We start from the raw sequence: 17,349 nt of genomic DNA, 5'->3' as shown, positions 1-17,349 counted from the left end.
ATATTAAATATGCGTTGTCTGTTTTTAGAATAAAATAGCCCTCATACCGCTATTTAACAAGAAGTACGATGATACGTTTTCTATGTAAAAGATGGACGTCATAATATTAGCAATTTATAAATTTATTCGTATTTTGATGATGTATGTATAATAATTTCTCCCGAAATAGCTGTAAAACAAAACTGTAATTTAGAGAAAACGTTAAGACCATAGACTAAAAAAAGATTGAAAGTCAAACGTCAAAGTTCCATTCGTTTATCTGTGTAGCGAAAGAATACTCGCTCTCATTTGAAAGTCGGTGTTGTTATCAGCGGTTCGTCCTCCGGCCGAGGCAGAGGTTATCGCTGCCACCACCACTGTGATCCCCCCTTCCGTCCATCCTGGGACACGCTCCAAGCGTCTCTGATGCACCAGTGAACAGATAAGTCCAACACAATAAACATCGCACATATGCTTTTAAATCTTCCGAACGCCGTTTGATTATGCGAACGCTTTACTAAAGACGACGGTTAAAAATACGATCATACAGTCAATAAGAACAAGACAGATTACTTGTGAGTTGTACGATAGTGGTGCCGGCTCAATATTTGGACACAATTAGCTGGAAATGTTAAACGGGAAGATTTTGTTCTGCGTAGTTTTAGTTGCTGGTAAGTTTTTATAAATAATTTTATCTATGATCTTTCATTCTAGCCTTAAACTCAGAAGTTGTTTGAGAAAGTTTAGTGATGCCGTGCTTCGGTCTACCCTCGTTTTACCTGTATACTACGAAAAGATTAAAACGACGATTCTGATGTGTGTGTTTTATATTAATTAAACCTAATTATTATATTAATAAAGTAAATAACTAAAAAGACAAATAGATAATGATTCTGTGAAATAAGCAGTCATTGTGCCTTATTTATTGTCTCGGAACACGGTTAATAACAGGATAACAAACAAATTAAATTAATTCCGATATTAATTAAATATAATATTCTTTGTTTACTATGATTGTGAACACAAAGGCGGTTCATCGTTCAAGCCAAAATACACATGGATCATTAGACCGTTTGGCGTCGTGATCTTAGGGTTATCGCTAGACGCCCACCACTGCAGGGCAAGGCACGGTTATTATTAGCCGTAAGTAATCGATCATAGGGCAGACATACGGACGACGTCGCCGCATCTGTAGTATGCACTAACGACATTTGTTACTTACTCCCACTTGCATTTTACATCATCTTTGCCATAAGTTGCCAAGTAGTTTCAAATTACCCACCTTTTAAAAAATAACGTTGATTCAGGTTTAATCCAGAAAAGAACCAATCTTATGTTACAAGTTTATATTAGGGTGCAAAATTTGCCTACAGCAATGCCAGCCAGAAGTACCAATATGACCAAATAGGTGCCTAATTAAATTCAGATCAATCTCCTAACCAACTAATACTCCCTAAGTATGTCAAATGTGTCACTAAGGTATTGTTTATAATTCCAACACGTTACCAGGAAAATTAGCTCATTCAATCATTTGCTTCGCAATTGATTTTAAACTTTATTGACCTGCCTTCACGTCAGAGAGATTCTGTGAATCAGATATTCTTTTAAATATTATATATTCTTCTTAAATGTAGTTTTGGGAAGAACCGGTGTCAATAACCCCCGGTTACTGAGGTACTTTTAGCGGTAGTTTATATAATACTTAAGCTAACTCGCGCTGCTACGCTTGCGTCTCAAAAGAGAGAATAGGTCATATTTTTTCCGGTTTTTGAAATATAGCCTATATATAACCTTTCTCGATAAATGGTCTATTCAACACAAAAATATTTTTTTCAATTCGAACCGGTACTTTCTGAGATAAGCGCGTTCAAACAAACAAACAAACTCTTCAGCTTTATATTATTAGTATAGATTCAATAGCGTTTAAACCCATACAAAAAATACTCTATTGAATAGATAAACTACCGCTAAATGTAGTTAAACCGGGCATTAGTCATTTTAAAATATTACCCCATAGATTTGATTTAGTTATTCGAGAGTGACAATGACGTCAATGTAATGATCATTGTGTGAGACATCGCGTATGCATCAGATAGTGTTATCTATGTGAGCGTGTGCGATGCCACTAAATACTCATACTACATAACCATCATTATCTCCCACTGTTTACATTATTATATTATTGATTAATAGTATTTACGTATTCTACTATTTGTTTGAAATATTGATCGCTAGTCCAAAGTGTCGTTGTTTTAGTACTAATGTACCTGTTGAAGAAAATACAAACTCATATAAATGGAAAAGTTGTTTTAACTTGATTATTTTAGACTCACTTGCTATTGAATTTTTAATTTGATAGGGTGTTATTGATTGAAGGAACATTGAAAGTGACACACACAAATGTTTATACACCGATTTATGCCGAGTAGACTAAAATTAAATCGAAATCCTTTACAAGAAATTAGTACCTAATTAATTTAAGTAATACAATATTTATAAGAGACCAGTACTGTAACAGTAATAGGTTATTTTTAAATTATTCTTGTTTTGTAGTATATTAGTTTTATGAATGTATACTCTTCAATTTGAAATGAAAATGAGAAATGAAAACAGAAAATTAATTAAAATTAATGATAGATGATTAGACAATTTTGCTGTGAGCTTGTTACGTAAGACTTTTCTTAACCGTTTAACACATGTGATGTGTGAATATCAATGAACTTTCGCGATAGCAACCACGTTGTACTCCACGTGGAGACTTAGTTAATTTGTTCAACAAATATTTACTTATAAGGACCGTCTTATTAGTAAGTTACTTTTGAGGATAATAATTCGAATGAATTATTAGTACAAAAGATACTACTTTTACTATTGTAACGGACTGCCAATAATTTCAGACTATGATAATTATAGAGATATATTTTTTTAATTGAGACAATTAATGCTTAAGTTTCGTGTTCTTAAGTGCATATCGCCAAAGCTATGAAGACCTAACTAATATAAAAAATATATCTTAAATATTTTGATGAAAAACCTTACTTCGCTACACCGTGTACATAGGTAATTGTGCTAAATAACTGTACGTGGGTAAAAAACCTAAAAGAAATAGTATAAACTTAACGAATGACAGCAACTTTGTTTCGACGAAATGCGAGAGTTTGTGATAATGTATGTATGTATGTATGGATGTTTGTTACTCTTTCACGCAAATACTACTGAACCGATTACGATGAAATTTGGTATATAGGTAACTGAAGACCCAGAATAACACATAGGCTACTTTTTATCCCGGGATCCTCAAGGGATCGAGATTTACACGGGAAGGGTTTCAGCGCGGTCGAAGTCGCGGGCGGCCTCTAGTGATTCATATTACATGGTACAGTGAACAGAGAACTAAAGACCTTCAGAGCAAGAGTTATTCATAATACTAAGTACTAATAACGTTATATCTATCTATCGTATGGTTAGTGGCCATCCTAGTGTCAGTTGTTCAAGCCGCCCGAAAGGCCTGTGCTTGGCTTTACGACTGTTATCATAATTGACAAACGACCGACCTTTTACGTGCCCTCCGAAGCACGGAGACGCTTAGTTCAAATACCACTATGCGGTCACCTCTCTATAGAATGACCGCGCCAACGGTTGCTTAACCCACAGATCGTTTACCGACCGGTGAGCGCAATTGGTTATGAGCGCCTCAAAAGTACTAATAACGTTCTAATGAGTCACTAGAGGAAGTGTCCACCGCCCTTATCTAGATCAGTAGTTTCTGGAAGCCGAACGACACGAAACGATAAAAAATCATATTAGTTACTCCATCGCGGGTCACTGCGCAGTAGATGAGTGCGCACTTGGACTATGTCGTTACGATTATGCAAGTGTTTTATCTGTACTATGTTACGGATCACTGCTGATTGTTTGATAAATGGGAGAATTGGGACAGAATTATGGGCTATGTTTATTCTAATGGCTATAATAGAAGTTTTAATAATATCGCTTGTCGCAAAATATTTTTGACCCCTAGATAGACGAGTACCTATGCCTCTCCATGTCTCATTCAACTAAATCATGGATCTTATATGCATCATCTACATGAAGAGTATTTCATATATTAAAATTAATATTTTCTTAATTCCTTACGTAACACTATGTGTAGCTACAAATGAAACTTGTAAAACAAACTATACGATTTAATTCAAAACTTTCGTTTGTAACTTAAAGTTGCATAAAATAAAGCATTAATCAAAATATAAAAATTATCGAGGCACATGTCGGGAGAGAAAATACACAAAAATATTTATTTTCTGTGATTGCTAAACCGATTTTGGAATTTGAAAGCAGAAGACTACTAGGCACTTCGCTATTGTGTTCATGTGCATAGACCCATAGAGTATGTTCACTTGCACAAATATGAGTCAATGAGAAGGGGCGTTGTCGAACAATATTTACACAGTGCAGCAGAGTCGATACGACTACTAATGCGTAATATGGATGAGATCACAGGAAAAGTTTAGGAAAATAAATAACACTGATTAGATTGAAAGGTCATATGAAATGTCAAACAATAATCAAGAACAACTGTTGAAAACAATAATGGAATAAAACAAGAAACAATTAAGCTACGTTTATGTCCCCATTAATTATCTTCGGTTAAGCAGTTATCGCGAATATACAGCGGCGCGGGCGCATTGTTTTGATAGAGATTTGCGTTTACGTTCGGTGACAGGTCAAATTATGTCATACGTTAAATTCGTAGCTTGTCTCATTGTTTGTGTTCAACTTACCGTTATCAGCAATCACTTGATTGTTTTATTTGACTACAGATAAAACAAAAGCTTGGAAAAGTTATCTAAAGGTTTATTATTGTACTGGTGGAAATTTTCCGATGGATAGTTTACTGTAATAATGTTTTCCCAATTTACATTGAACAACAAATACTGATGATACTATTATCAAATGTTGAGGTATGTACTTAATTGTTTTGTCATTTCAATTTCAGCATGGAACGAAGCACAGTCAGCGAGTCTTCCGTTCCTGACGTCCCGCCTCGGTGATTCCTATGAGGCGTACGAAGGAGGCGAGAGTGCGGAGATGCGAGTGCCGGCGGTGATCATGAGGGCCAGAGTGCGGGAGGGTGTCCCTCCCCCGCTCTGTGCAGGCAGGTGCAGAGCTCCTCCCACCGGGCCAGTGTGTGCTTTTGATGCTGCCGGCACAGCCAGGACTTTTGCCACGTTATGCGAATTGGAAGCTGTGTCGTGTCGCGAGAGTACATGTAAGTATGGCTTTGTTATATTACTCCACGAGAGTCTAAGCATTGTGGGATTGCCATAAGTGGTAACTAGACGACCTTACCTCGACATAAAGCTTTAATAAAATTATTGTTGGGAAAAATGGTACAAGGGTATTCAATAATTTGCATTGTGCAATTCATAGTCTTTTTACCTCAAAACACCCTCTAATGACTAAGATACTGACGACTAATTTTCATACGTAGCCTTTCTGCTTAAATTTTCTATAACCTTTGCATCTCCCTTTTCCAGATTATGCGATCACGAGTCTGGGTGAATGCTGATGAGATCATCGCGGCAAACAAAGAGTATTGGTTCTCGCATTAGTGTAAGCACCACGCCCGGGATCCTCTGGCGACTAAGAGGACGCCATATAATGTTCAACCACATGTATTAACTATAGTAATAAATAGACAAACGTATGTAGAATGTACCTGTTCTTTTTCTTTTGGATGCTTCTGAACTAGAATCTAAAATTATATCATTATACCAGCCAGTAAGCTATGTCATATGTGAAGATATTGTTGATTATACTTCCATGTTAAAAATAATCATAGGTTTCCCATTTGTAGTTTCAAAGATGAAAATCTGTTGGCTTGTAATCATATCTTCCTGTACTGTAAGGTAAAACATGGCCTATTGTATTGAAATGCACGCAGTTTTTTATTTCTTGGCCATTATTTAATGGCTTTACACTTTATTCAAGTAAAAATATTATTATCCAATCGTATTATGTAAGGCTACAATTTCGAAACAACCACAAAGTCCATATATTTTAAGGAAAATATCTTTATAAAATCAAATGATTGATTTATTAGGCATTGAATTTAAATGTCAATACGCATTTCGAATTCGTCATGTTGCTAAGGTTAAAGTATAGCGTGTGCTTATACTTATTCTAAAATATAAGTTCTTTGTATTTTATTGTAATTTTAGTTTAAAATATGTTTCAGTTTTAGTAATCAATAGTTAAGGTGTCCTTTCGTAAAGATTACGGGTTAATTTACAACCGTTAGAACTTCATCTGAAAAACCTAACATCGGCATCATTAAATGGGTAAGGGCTTTTCTGATTCTTTTCATTCTAAGCCCGGCTCTATTCGCCTAAAACATTTTAACTGCGTATGATATAGATTCAAACTATATCAGAATCATATCCAAGCTTTTGTTCGTCTTGCTGAATCAGTTGATACTCTTCGACTACTCCTGTTTTCGGTTGTAAATTAACTCGTTAAAGTCGTGAAAAGACCCTCAATTTTACATTAGTTCAAATATTTTTCCGATAAATTTTCTACCAATATTCAAAATTATGTTAATTTTGGTTACTTATCTTATATAATGTCAAGGCTTTGGCGAAAAAGTTCCTAAATTCAAAATTAATACATTAAGAAATTAGCGATTAAGTAGATGTAAAATGAATGCCAAAGTCAGGTTCAAACAAACTTCATAGTAATTTGTAACTGTAAGATTATTTTGTAAGTCGGTATTTTTATTTATTGTACAAAGTACGTCGTCATGTTCGTGTGAAGACTGTGTCTATCACAGCATTGTCATCATTATAGACGAAATTTAGATTCAATAAAGTTTTGAAATATACTTCAATTTTGTTTCCCTTTTACCTTGAAATATACCCCTTGCTCCTTCAATACGTGGAAAATGTTTCTTTGAAAATGAAATGTCGAAGACATGAGTCTGGTACGCGATTCCGAATGACAAAAGTCCAAATTACAAATGCCCGACCACTTTTGGCCGAAGAATCATTAGCCCTAATGCTTAAAATGCCGATCGTTCATAAGCCTAGTTCATAGTACTTATGTGACTACAAAGACAGTACAATAGGTAGTGGTAAAACAAATTTTAAATAGACCTCTTGCAATATTTACACATTTTTTTAACTTTGAAGTTCACCTTTGCTATGTTTAAAATATCAAAAAAAATCTTTGAAATCAAGTATATCAGTACTAGAATTTTCTATTAACTACATTGTAAAGTTACTTACTGGTCCTTAACACCAATACACTACGACCTCATATATTGAACTAATATCAAAACAAGCCTTCGATAAACGTGTAATACCTACCAATAATGCCCATCGTCACGGTAGTGTGGGCGACAGGCAGTCTATGTCGCCGTAACTGGGTCACGAGCGACCTGACACTCGATCTAGCGAGTGTCACGAGAGCAGTAAACATTGATAATCCCACAACTTAAAGATAAACATGTGATATCATCGTAGATAGAATGTTTACATCAATAAGGCACGTTTCGCTTCATCATGTGACATAAATCTAGCAACTGTCAAAACAATAAATTCTGTGAAATGTTATCACTTATAGTTGCCAATTATGGTGGACTATGCCGAGCCATACAAGGCTTTGTTCCCAATAAAAAACATTACATTAGTCAACTGTTGAACCATAGCAAACTTCACTTACCTTCGAAAATATTATAAGTAAGTTTCTTAGGTTCTTAATTTTTCCAGCCTATTGTATGTACGTGTAAGTGTACGCTTTGTCGAATAAACGCATAAATTTCGTCGATCATCGAATTTTTCAGCGCATTTTATTCTACAAAATCATATAAGGTTAACAAAAGAAAACAATATTAATCTGAGAAAAATGGTTATGCAAAGAAAATCAAAAAGAAAGAAAAGTGTATCCAGAATAATTATCTAGTACAGCCCCTTTATAAAAACTTAAGCGCCTGCCCTAGTTTAAAGGCAAGAGTGAAAATGTTAGCCTTTATACATCGTCGAGGCAAAGGAACGAGAACGCTTAGCCGGGAAACCACTCACTGTCTCAAAGGAAAAACGTACAGAAAATAAATCTAAAACACTCCTTTTACCGGCTCCTCGTTAGTTTTCATTAGTATTCCTAGAAGATACATTGTTTTTACACATTTTCAAATGAACTATAAGTCTAATTTACATACATTATCAATACTAGGAAAAATTTAGATATAATGATTAATGGATTCGATGTGCTTTCGTATGTTATTTCAATATTATTAAGACACCTTAACTGTTTACTTATCTTTAGAAACTGGGGGATTTTTACGAATAACGACTATCGATCTTAAAATTTATCGCTACCACTATTTTCGTCAAGACATTTTAAATGTCAAACACAAACGAAAGCGGGAGTCGATAGCTATTATTTACTATATCGGCAACGAATTACTAAAAGCATGTGGATATGCAAGTCTAACAGGCCTTTTCCTTTTTACATAATTTAAAAAAACTAACTACTCTACTATTTTGTAACAATTTGAGAAATATTACGACTCGTGACGCAGTCCCTTTTGTAGATATTGCAAATATTTTATTACTATAATTTAATTTTGGTTTTGATATTGTTTTAGAAAATATCTAGAAATAATTGTTTTCTATAAATATGAAAATAAAAAAAAAACATTTTCTTTCGGTAAAACTCTAAGTAAACTGAAAAAGAAAAACACAATATCACATAAACATTATATAATTGTCATGTTACACATCTTTTAATAAATAATACGAAATAAACATAGTTACAGTCATTAATAAAAAAAACGTTATTACAAAAATCTCTTGAAAACTATCTGGACTAAGAATCTACTTTAATCACAGCTTCTTTGATGTTAGTGGTAAAGCATAATTATATAAAATGCAGTCAATTAAAAGCGCTTAGCATTATTGTTAGTTGTAGTTTGATAGACTGGTGTTTGCTTAGGAGAGACGGATTCCATCAGATCCGGGACATTCGCCTTTGCTGATCTTGTGGAGCGCTGAAACAAAATATAAAAGTTAACATATAGTTTTAAAGATTATTCTCAATTCTGTAGCTCGGTGCTCTTCTTCTATCGACTACCGATAACTGGTTTGTCCTCGAGAAATTTTGTATGAAAAACTGTTCAGCGCCTTTGACGGGCGTCGTAGAAACTATTTTGGCAATACATTCTAAATGTCAAACTTTCGATACTCGACAGTACCTACAGATTATACTGAATTGCGCTACCGCGGGCCTGTCAGATAAAATGTCATTCTAAAGACTCAAACTTTTAATTTCATGTCTATGGTTGATGCAGATGATAATAATATAACCTGATTGAGACAGTTATAAACTAGTATGATTACCTGGATGGAAACCAAAAGATTTGGAACGGTACTGTACTTTAAGATGACATATAGCAACCAATTTGTCGTTTACTCGGACTGAGACCTGGGTTCACCTCACAGCCTAGTGTCAAGGACCGTTAGTTTGGACAAATATTTAGTGAACTAGTCTCGCTATTAGCCATTAGTCTTAAGGTTCAACACACCCCGTTCTAACAAGAACACCGATTTATAAACCTGTCTTACAACAATTGCTCAAGACAAATGAGCTTAAACTCCGCCTCACAGACTATTATAGGAACAATAAATCCTACTAATATTAAAATGCGAAAGTTTGTGAACATGTTTCTTGCTTTTGAATTTAGATAAAACTTTCATCTTCTTTTTTTATTTTATGGCATTTTCACGAGAGTGTGGCCGCGCGTGTTCATCTTGTATTTTGATGAATTGGTTAATTATTGCAGTTAAAATTACGGATTATATTTATTTTGTAATTTTCCGACAGATATTTTGTGTAGTAATACAGACATAGTTTATCATTTCAGTACTTGAAAAATCAAATATAATGGAGCCGGGAATTATTACCACCAATCAAATTAATTGATTTATTAACACACTAATCCGGGAATCTATTATGTTTTAGTATTTATCCATTTGACCTGAACGTTCTGTAAGGCCATTTCAAGACTAAAGCATTTAGTTAATTTCTTTAAAAGCGTTGTTCCTTTACTGTTCAAACATCAAAAGCATTTAAAATAACCTCATCACTAGTCATGACATAAGAAGCTCAATGCTACGGGAAAAACCTGCTTCATTTGCAATTGTCGAGTAACCTTACAATAAGTTAACAGGTTGTGAGTCATCAAGCCAAAATATACAGGAGGAAATTACTGTAATGTAACACTAGGGTCATCAACTTAAGACTGGTTTGAGTCAGAATTGGTCAGAAATATGCCATCCATCTTTATCCTTCAAAGGCTCTGCTATACAAGCTTATTCAGTGATCGTGTTTAACTTACCAGTCATAGTAAATATCAATTTAGTTCTAAGCTTTAAGATTTCCTCCATCAGCTTTTATAACACAAAGCAATTTACAAGTATAACAAACAAGTTGGTTCATCTTCCTAGATTTTTTGAACCATTTTCATAATTCTTTGTGCTGAAACCTGATTCGACTTCATATTTTTTTAAAATTTTGGGGAAATGTGTATAAGGCGCTGTATGATTTATATAGAACTCTATGTCTATAGACTATAATAGTCATATAGTTTCCCTTTAGTTAATTTGCCGCAACATAGGATTGAACACAGATATTTTCTATCAGTATATTTTACTTTTTATACTTTTAGTCACATACGATTCAAGTAATAGTTGTATATAACAAATAACCAGTACTAGCCAATGAGTCACAATCGTCGGTCGGCATAGTGGCTACCAACATTATCAGTTACATCAGTCACACCCGGCTGCGCCCGCGCATAGGTTTTATACCGTGATTCGTTGCATAATTTGTTTGTTATGGTGTTGATAATCATGTTTTACACCACACAATACAATCGACGGGGTTTCCTGCCTATTTTCGGAAACCAATTTGGTTCACGTTTATGAGTTGACAAATATTATTCTGCTGTTATGTCATTCGTCGCTTATTTTCGCTTTGGTGAAGGTAACCCTCGAGTCCAAGCTTGTGTAACGTGTAATGTTAGCTTAAAACGTTAAGAAATAATAGAAAATCTGACTTATTGCATGACTAAAGCTCATAAAAGCAGAGTAAATAAAATATATGTAGGCGTTAGCGTTCATTAACTGATTGTTCACAACACATAGTGACTCAATTCACAATGCCAGTTATCATACATTTAATAATTAGGTTTTATACCTTCTTTATAAGGAAAACAATGCCAGGAATTGTTCTGGTTTTATAAACACAACTTTTTTTACTTCAACCTTGAATCATAGTAGTTCAGCCATTATGTTTATTGTGTGCTCGACGTATTATTTCATTAAATTGTTGCCTAAAACGATTGCGTACAAAACTGTTTCGGCAAGTCTATCATCAAATTAAATATATTTTTAGAAATCACACTTCTATAGCAAGCATCATTATGCTTGAAGAAAAGAGTAAGGCTACATTTAGCCTTACTCTTTAAACCTAATCATTAATACTGAGGCGCCCATTGCCCAGTTGCGCTCACCGGTCGGTAAATGATTTGTTTGTTCAGTAACCATTGGCGCGGTCATTCCATAGTGGTATTTGAACTGGGCGTCTCCGTGCTTCGCAGGGCACGTTAAAAGTTGGTCCCGGTTGTTGTCTACTAAGATAACAGTCGTTAAGCCACGTCAAAAGCCTCTCGGGCGGCTTGAACAACTTTGACACTAGGTTGACCACTAACCATACGACAAACATACAAACAAACATTGATACAGCCAGCAACAAAGACGGCACTTTAAAAATATAACAAAAGCAATTTCTTCAACTTACTATCCTTGTGTTCGCAGTTGTAGTTGTTCATGACGCACTCGTTGCCGAAGGACTTGGGCTTCTCGCCCTGCTTCCCGGCGCACACGGGGTCTATGCCCACGGAGCTGCAGTCGTGCATGCACGCCTTCTTGCGAGCTGCCTCCGCCTTCACTTGCTTCAGGTCCGGCTTGTCCGGGCGACACGATACCGCTACTATCACCAACGCTGGAATATTATAAAGAAAATATTTACCTTTGGCAAAACTACACGAAAAGGATAGTTTTAGTATAAGTCTAAAATCTTAGGAATAGGAAAGCTAATTCCCATCCGTATATATGTACTTATACCATTTTTTATATACTCAAGAGTATTCTTTAACTTATAAACAGCCGTAAAACAATTATATCTTTGCAGTAAACAACTTTAGATTATAACTTTTCTCTGAAATACTGACTCATTGTTCAACTACATTTAACACATTTCGTCCAAGCATTTTTTTCCGCTTGAAGTTCAACAGGCATAAAAATGCGAAATAGCTCATAATATACCATTTTGTTAGCATATTTACATTTCGAGGTCAGTCTCTGATAAATTGTAAAGTTCTAGAATTAATATTGTTAATCAAGATCGTAAAAAAACTGAAAGTGTAATTGGTATGTCGACTATTGTATTGCTTTATATTATTATTCAAAGTTACCAGAGCTTTGATTAAGATTCGTACATATGGGATATAAGTTTCCTTTATTAATAACCCATTACTTTCCCACTGCTGGTTTATGCCTTCCGAAATAGGTGAAGGACTGGGCCTTTAGTCTTTAGTCAAGTGCGGGTTGAGAAGTTTGCTAATTTGTAGACAACTATTAAATAAAATCTTTCCTGCGTCAGACCTGCAGTAAATATACCTATGTATGTATATTTTTAAGATATTCTGTCAACCTCAAAACAAACACGTATCAGGCAAACAAGCTAACGGAACTTTCCTCAACGAATAGGTTATTATAGCATATCTCTTTTTCTTATTTATCTCTTAAACAAAATATTTTGAACAAGACAGGTCATCTATATAATAGGTACAATGAGCTCCAAAAGTAGCTGATCCTACTCAATCTCTTGAAACCCTATATACTGAAGTGTGCACATTATTCCATGGAAAAAACATTTGCCATTGATTGAAATGTTTAATTCTAACTCATTCTACCTGATTTTGATCAGTTATTTATTAAAGTTACGTAACACAGAGGTTTTGAAAATATGAAGTTTTTCTGTTATTTTTGGAGCTGACTGTATCTATATACAGTGTTATAACAAAATGGTATGTAACTGATCTCGTATTACGCCCTAACAAACGGATGCTGTTAAGACCTCATCATGTAATCAAGTCAAAGTATATCCTATGTGCGTGCTTCTGAGCTCATCTGACCTTTACAAAGAGTATTAAGGTCGTAAAACACTCGTCTAGATAATAGCAGGAAGAGGGACCACTTTGTACTCATCTACACTATTTGCGCGTGTGAACCTACTTGAATATTGCAAATTATACATTTCTCAAAAATTAAGGGTAGTTTTTTTTATAATGTTTATTTATTCAAAAAAGTAGCTTAAAACTAAATAAGTACCTACATGTTGAACTCGCGAAACATGTTTGACAGCACGAAATCTCACCGTGTTAACACATTTCTCCTATGTTCTTTGATCTTATGTCGAGCTAAAACATAAGTAGGAAGGCAAACCACCTTACTAGAAAGAATAACAAACAGAATTCGCGGCGACTACGTGATTCGTATATGATTCAAATGGTTAGATAGTTAACAATCTTTGTGGGCATCACAAAATCTGACGCGTTTGACAAATTTGAATCTCAGTACGTCATTATGCCTACCAGGATAGAGGTAGAAAACCGGAATTCTAATTTGAGCTGTCACACTCACTTCAGTATTTAAACTGTTTTTAAACGACAAAAATGACTTTCCTTGAATGGAAAATCCTTGCCAAGCACATACAACGTAGACTTACATGTTTTATTACCTGCGACAAAGCTACTATCTATACTGCGGAAATAAATGTCAAAAAAGTAAACAAAAATCACATTATTGTTATACTTAGTAGATAATATATTACAATATTTTTTTTAGGATTTCACGAAAGATGACTTACCGAAAACAAACAATGTAGAAGCCCTCATTTTTTATCACAAATCTGTGCACTTCAAGCTCTGAATATAAACTGCCAACCGAGAGCGCACACCGATCCTCTTTATAAACACCTAGTGGGGAGCCAACGTAAATGGCCACGTTTGATGCAAAACTTACATATTACTTCCACTACCTGTTCAACATAGATGCCATTCTGTACCTCAGAACAAATACGGCAATGGAGTGCGTCTTGCAACAATATTTGTGTTTATCCCTGGGTCAAAGTTGTTTGCAAGTAAATGGATGGAGTTCATTGTTTGACGGAGACAGTTACCTATTATTTTGTTTGTGGATCGCGTGATGTTATCGGATATATTAATCCTTTAGAAGTGCAAGCTCCCACTCACAGGAAAACGAATGAATAAGCCATCTACATTGAGGCGGGAGGATCAGTTAAATCAGATTATGTTTATTATTTTCCTGTAGTAGCAATTGATATCTGGGGTGCTACCAATCATCCTTACAGATTAATAAATGCTTACCTTTTAGGTGCAGTGAATAGCCATGTTCTTTTTAATTATTTTTACATGAATTATTATTACTGTCTTTGCAATAAGATTTACAACTGTGGTACCCTGAAAGCATCTTCACATTTTTCAGGTTTAAATTCAAAATATAGTGTACAGAACAGTGTATTGTATAATATGGAACGTAGTGTTCAAAACTATGAGATTAATAAATTATACAAGGACAGAACTCTAAGGAATAATTTGTGACAATGACAAAACTTATAGGTAGGAGCGTAAAGTATAGCAAACAAAAGAAGCAGCTTGAGGACAAAGCAAAGTTGTAATTTGTAAAAAATATCGATAGCATTTGTATTTAGACTTTTATATAGCAAAAAACTATAAAATCTCCTTTTGGTTTTTACCCCGATTTCATCCTGTTCAGTTTACAATATTTTTTGCATTTAGCTATTTCCAAAGGTATCTAGAGTTCCAGACTACAGGGTCCGTCATTAATTTATTTAATATACACATTTCTTTTATAACGGCGTCTTTCAGAATTTGGATTAATTTTCTTGTTTGGCGACATCTAGAGTATATTTATTGCAGATTATTAGCGACATCTAGCGGTGTCTAATTTTTATTTGTATGCTAGCGATATCTAGCGAGGTTTTTAAAAATGCTTTTACTGCGCTATCTGGCGGGGAGTAGCGTAAATAATATGGTTAGGATATCCGTTTCGGAAAGTTGTCAATAGATGGCAGCACAAAAAATGAATATTGCCTTCTGAGCTAGCAATATAACTATACAAATGGCAAAAAAATGACTATAAAACTTCAGTAGAGAGATAGTAATGCGGATAAAACAAAAAAAGCCCTCTTTTCTGATTGATATGATTCAATAACTCATTACAGGAGGAACACTGTTTCCAACCCGATAATGTCAGGAAATAGTTGTTACTGTAATTGGAAACCAAAACCGACTATATTTTATAGCTCATGGCGGTAAAATTTGGTCTGTCGTTTAGATACCATTGGGACAACTGATGCCATAAGATTCGATGCTACAAATCGGGACTCAGAGGTGTAGGCAATTTTTAAGTTATAATAAAAAATCAAAAGCACTTTTCATATAAACATCTTTTTTTTTATTCCAACTTATAACCATACATAATATACACAGTACAAAAAAAAACTTTCTAATACAGCAATAAGGACAAAAAGAAATTGTCACATACTTTGTTTAACTATCATTTTGTAACATAACCAAATTGAGAAATCTAGTAATAGGATAAACTTATCTACATGCGGTGTTGTAATGTACAATGCTTCGAGCGAATACGTTTGTTTTACTTCAATACAATAACTTAAAAGTATACAATTCTTAATATGTACTCGATGGAATTCGAATTAAAATTTACACAATACATACATATCACTATAGCTACAATTAAGCTGTAAATAACCTGAAGAGTTTTATTTGTATTTCAATTAAGGAACATAAAACATATCCACATCTCAACGATATCACCATAATCAGACTAATTTACATTGCACATACTCCGATCGCGACCGTCGGACTAAATCACATTTCGAGTACACTTACACACATAACTGGTACACAATCGACTCGGACGCTTAACAATGGCATCTTATACACGAAACGGCGCACAGCGCGTATCATACTCGCTCCCAATCTTACGTTTAAATGCGGAACTTAGCAATTAATGTTACGTTCGAGGTTGAGATCAAATGTGGGAGGGTCGCTCGACTTCACTTGGCTTCGGCGAGCGCCTCCTCGAGGCAGCACAGAGAATCCTTTACCGCGTGGTACACGATATTCTTTATCTGCAGCTTGTCCTCCTTGTTCGAGTGCTGGCGGGACAACCGTCGGAACTGCTGCGCGAGCTCGAAGCACCGCGACACGTTCTCGGGCGACACGAAGTCCTCGGCGACCTTGATGCAGTCCAGCAGGTTCCGCACCTGGTGCGGCGCGCCGGCCGGGATGAACACGGCGTCGCCGGGGCACTGCAGGATGGCGTAGCCCTCCACGCCGTACTCGCGGTACAGGCGCTCGCGCAGCGCCGCGTCCAGGTACCACGTCTGGTCGTGCACGGGGTCGTGCTGCGGCCGCGGCCGGGCGCCGCGCTCCAGCTCGGCGCGCACCAGGAAGTCGCGGATCTTGTCGGCGTCCTTGGCGGCGTAGATGTGCCACAGCGCCGCGGGCGGCTTCTGGCGGGCGCGGCGGCGCGCCAGCACGTCCACGCCCGCCTCGTCGGCCGCGCGCGCCGCCTCGCGGGCCCGCTCCGGGGCGTCGGCCGGCGCCGAGGCGTGCACCATGACGTTGACGGCGTCGCTGACGTCCAGGTGCAGGTTGGTGGTGCCGCCGGCGCCGCCGTACGCCGTGTACATCTTGGGCCCCAGGTCGGGCCGCACGAAGCACTCGGGCAGGCGCGCGGCCAGGTTGAGCTTGCCGTTGCGCGACGTGTACTCGCCGAGCGGCAGCGCCCGCATGAGATCGTCGAAGCGCGCGGGCAGCAGCTCGGCGAAGTCCTCGCCCGGCGGCCAGTCTTTCAGTTTGAGCACCATGGGAGCGCCGCGTTCGTCCCGCAGTCTCTTCGCGGCTAGATCGAAACCGTCCCAGAACTTTCTGCCCAGCTGGTAAGGTACCACTAAACCGGACGCACAGTTGACTAAGTCCACTCGCGTGTCACCGAAGTCTCGCGAAAAGCTTTCGGGACTCCATAAGTCTTTATCTAGGATAGTAGATACGTCTGAGACTAGAACTGGTTGACCACGTTTCCATTGGTCCTGAAATAAAAAAAACTAAATTTAATAAATGCGACATTAAGTAATGTGAAAGTTCATTTGATTTGATAATATTTTGCCAAATATAAA

The 17,349-nt window shown here is 36.5% G+C and overlaps 3 protein-coding genes across 4 annotated transcripts in view; 1 reads left to right on the top strand and 2 right to left on the bottom strand.

Annotated features, from left to right (window-relative positions):
- Positions 1–274: 274 nt before the first annotated feature.
- Positions 275–6,859, top strand: LOC142976075 (uncharacterized). Its single transcript, XM_076119291.1, has 3 exons — positions 275–650; positions 4,976–5,248; positions 5,517–6,859. Exons 1-3 carry the CDS (start codon positions 608–610, stop codon positions 5,546–5,548), a joined length of 348 nt encoding a protein of 115 aa, XP_075975406.1. The 5' UTR covers positions 275–607; the 3' UTR covers positions 5,549–6,859.
- A 1,864-nt stretch (positions 6,860–8,723) lies between these two features.
- Positions 8,724–14,086, bottom strand: LOC142976167 (uncharacterized). The gene is made up of 3 exons (XM_076119421.1): positions 13,969–14,086; positions 11,836–12,039; positions 8,724–9,025 (listed from the first exon to the last, which is right to left on the bottom strand). The coding sequence occupies exons 1-3, from the start codon at positions 13,994–13,996 to the stop codon at positions 8,967–8,969; spliced, it is 291 nt and encodes a 96-aa protein (XP_075975536.1). The 5' UTR covers positions 13,997–14,086; the 3' UTR covers positions 8,724–8,966.
- Positions 14,087–15,573: 1,487 nt separating this feature from the next.
- Kdm3 (Lysine demethylase 3) overlaps positions 15,574–17,349 on the bottom strand; it is a 170,836-nt gene continuing 169,060 nt past the window's right edge. For both annotated transcript variants that reach the window (XM_076119537.1, XM_076119538.1), the window contains one exon: positions 15,574–17,262. In XM_076119537.1, coding sequence (XP_075975652.1) covers positions 16,225–17,262 — 1,038 coding nt within the window. In that variant the 3' untranslated portion in view covers positions 15,574–16,224. The remainder of the gene's footprint in view (positions 17,263–17,349) is intronic.

This window comes from Anticarsia gemmatalis, chromosome 10 (genome assembly GCF_050436995.1).
Source record: "Anticarsia gemmatalis isolate Benzon Research Colony breed Stoneville strain chromosome 10, ilAntGemm2 primary, whole genome shotgun sequence".
Lineage (NCBI taxonomy): Eukaryota > Metazoa > Arthropoda > Insecta > Lepidoptera > Erebidae > Anticarsia > Anticarsia gemmatalis.
This window is presented reverse-complemented; position numbering and strand designations above follow the sequence as displayed.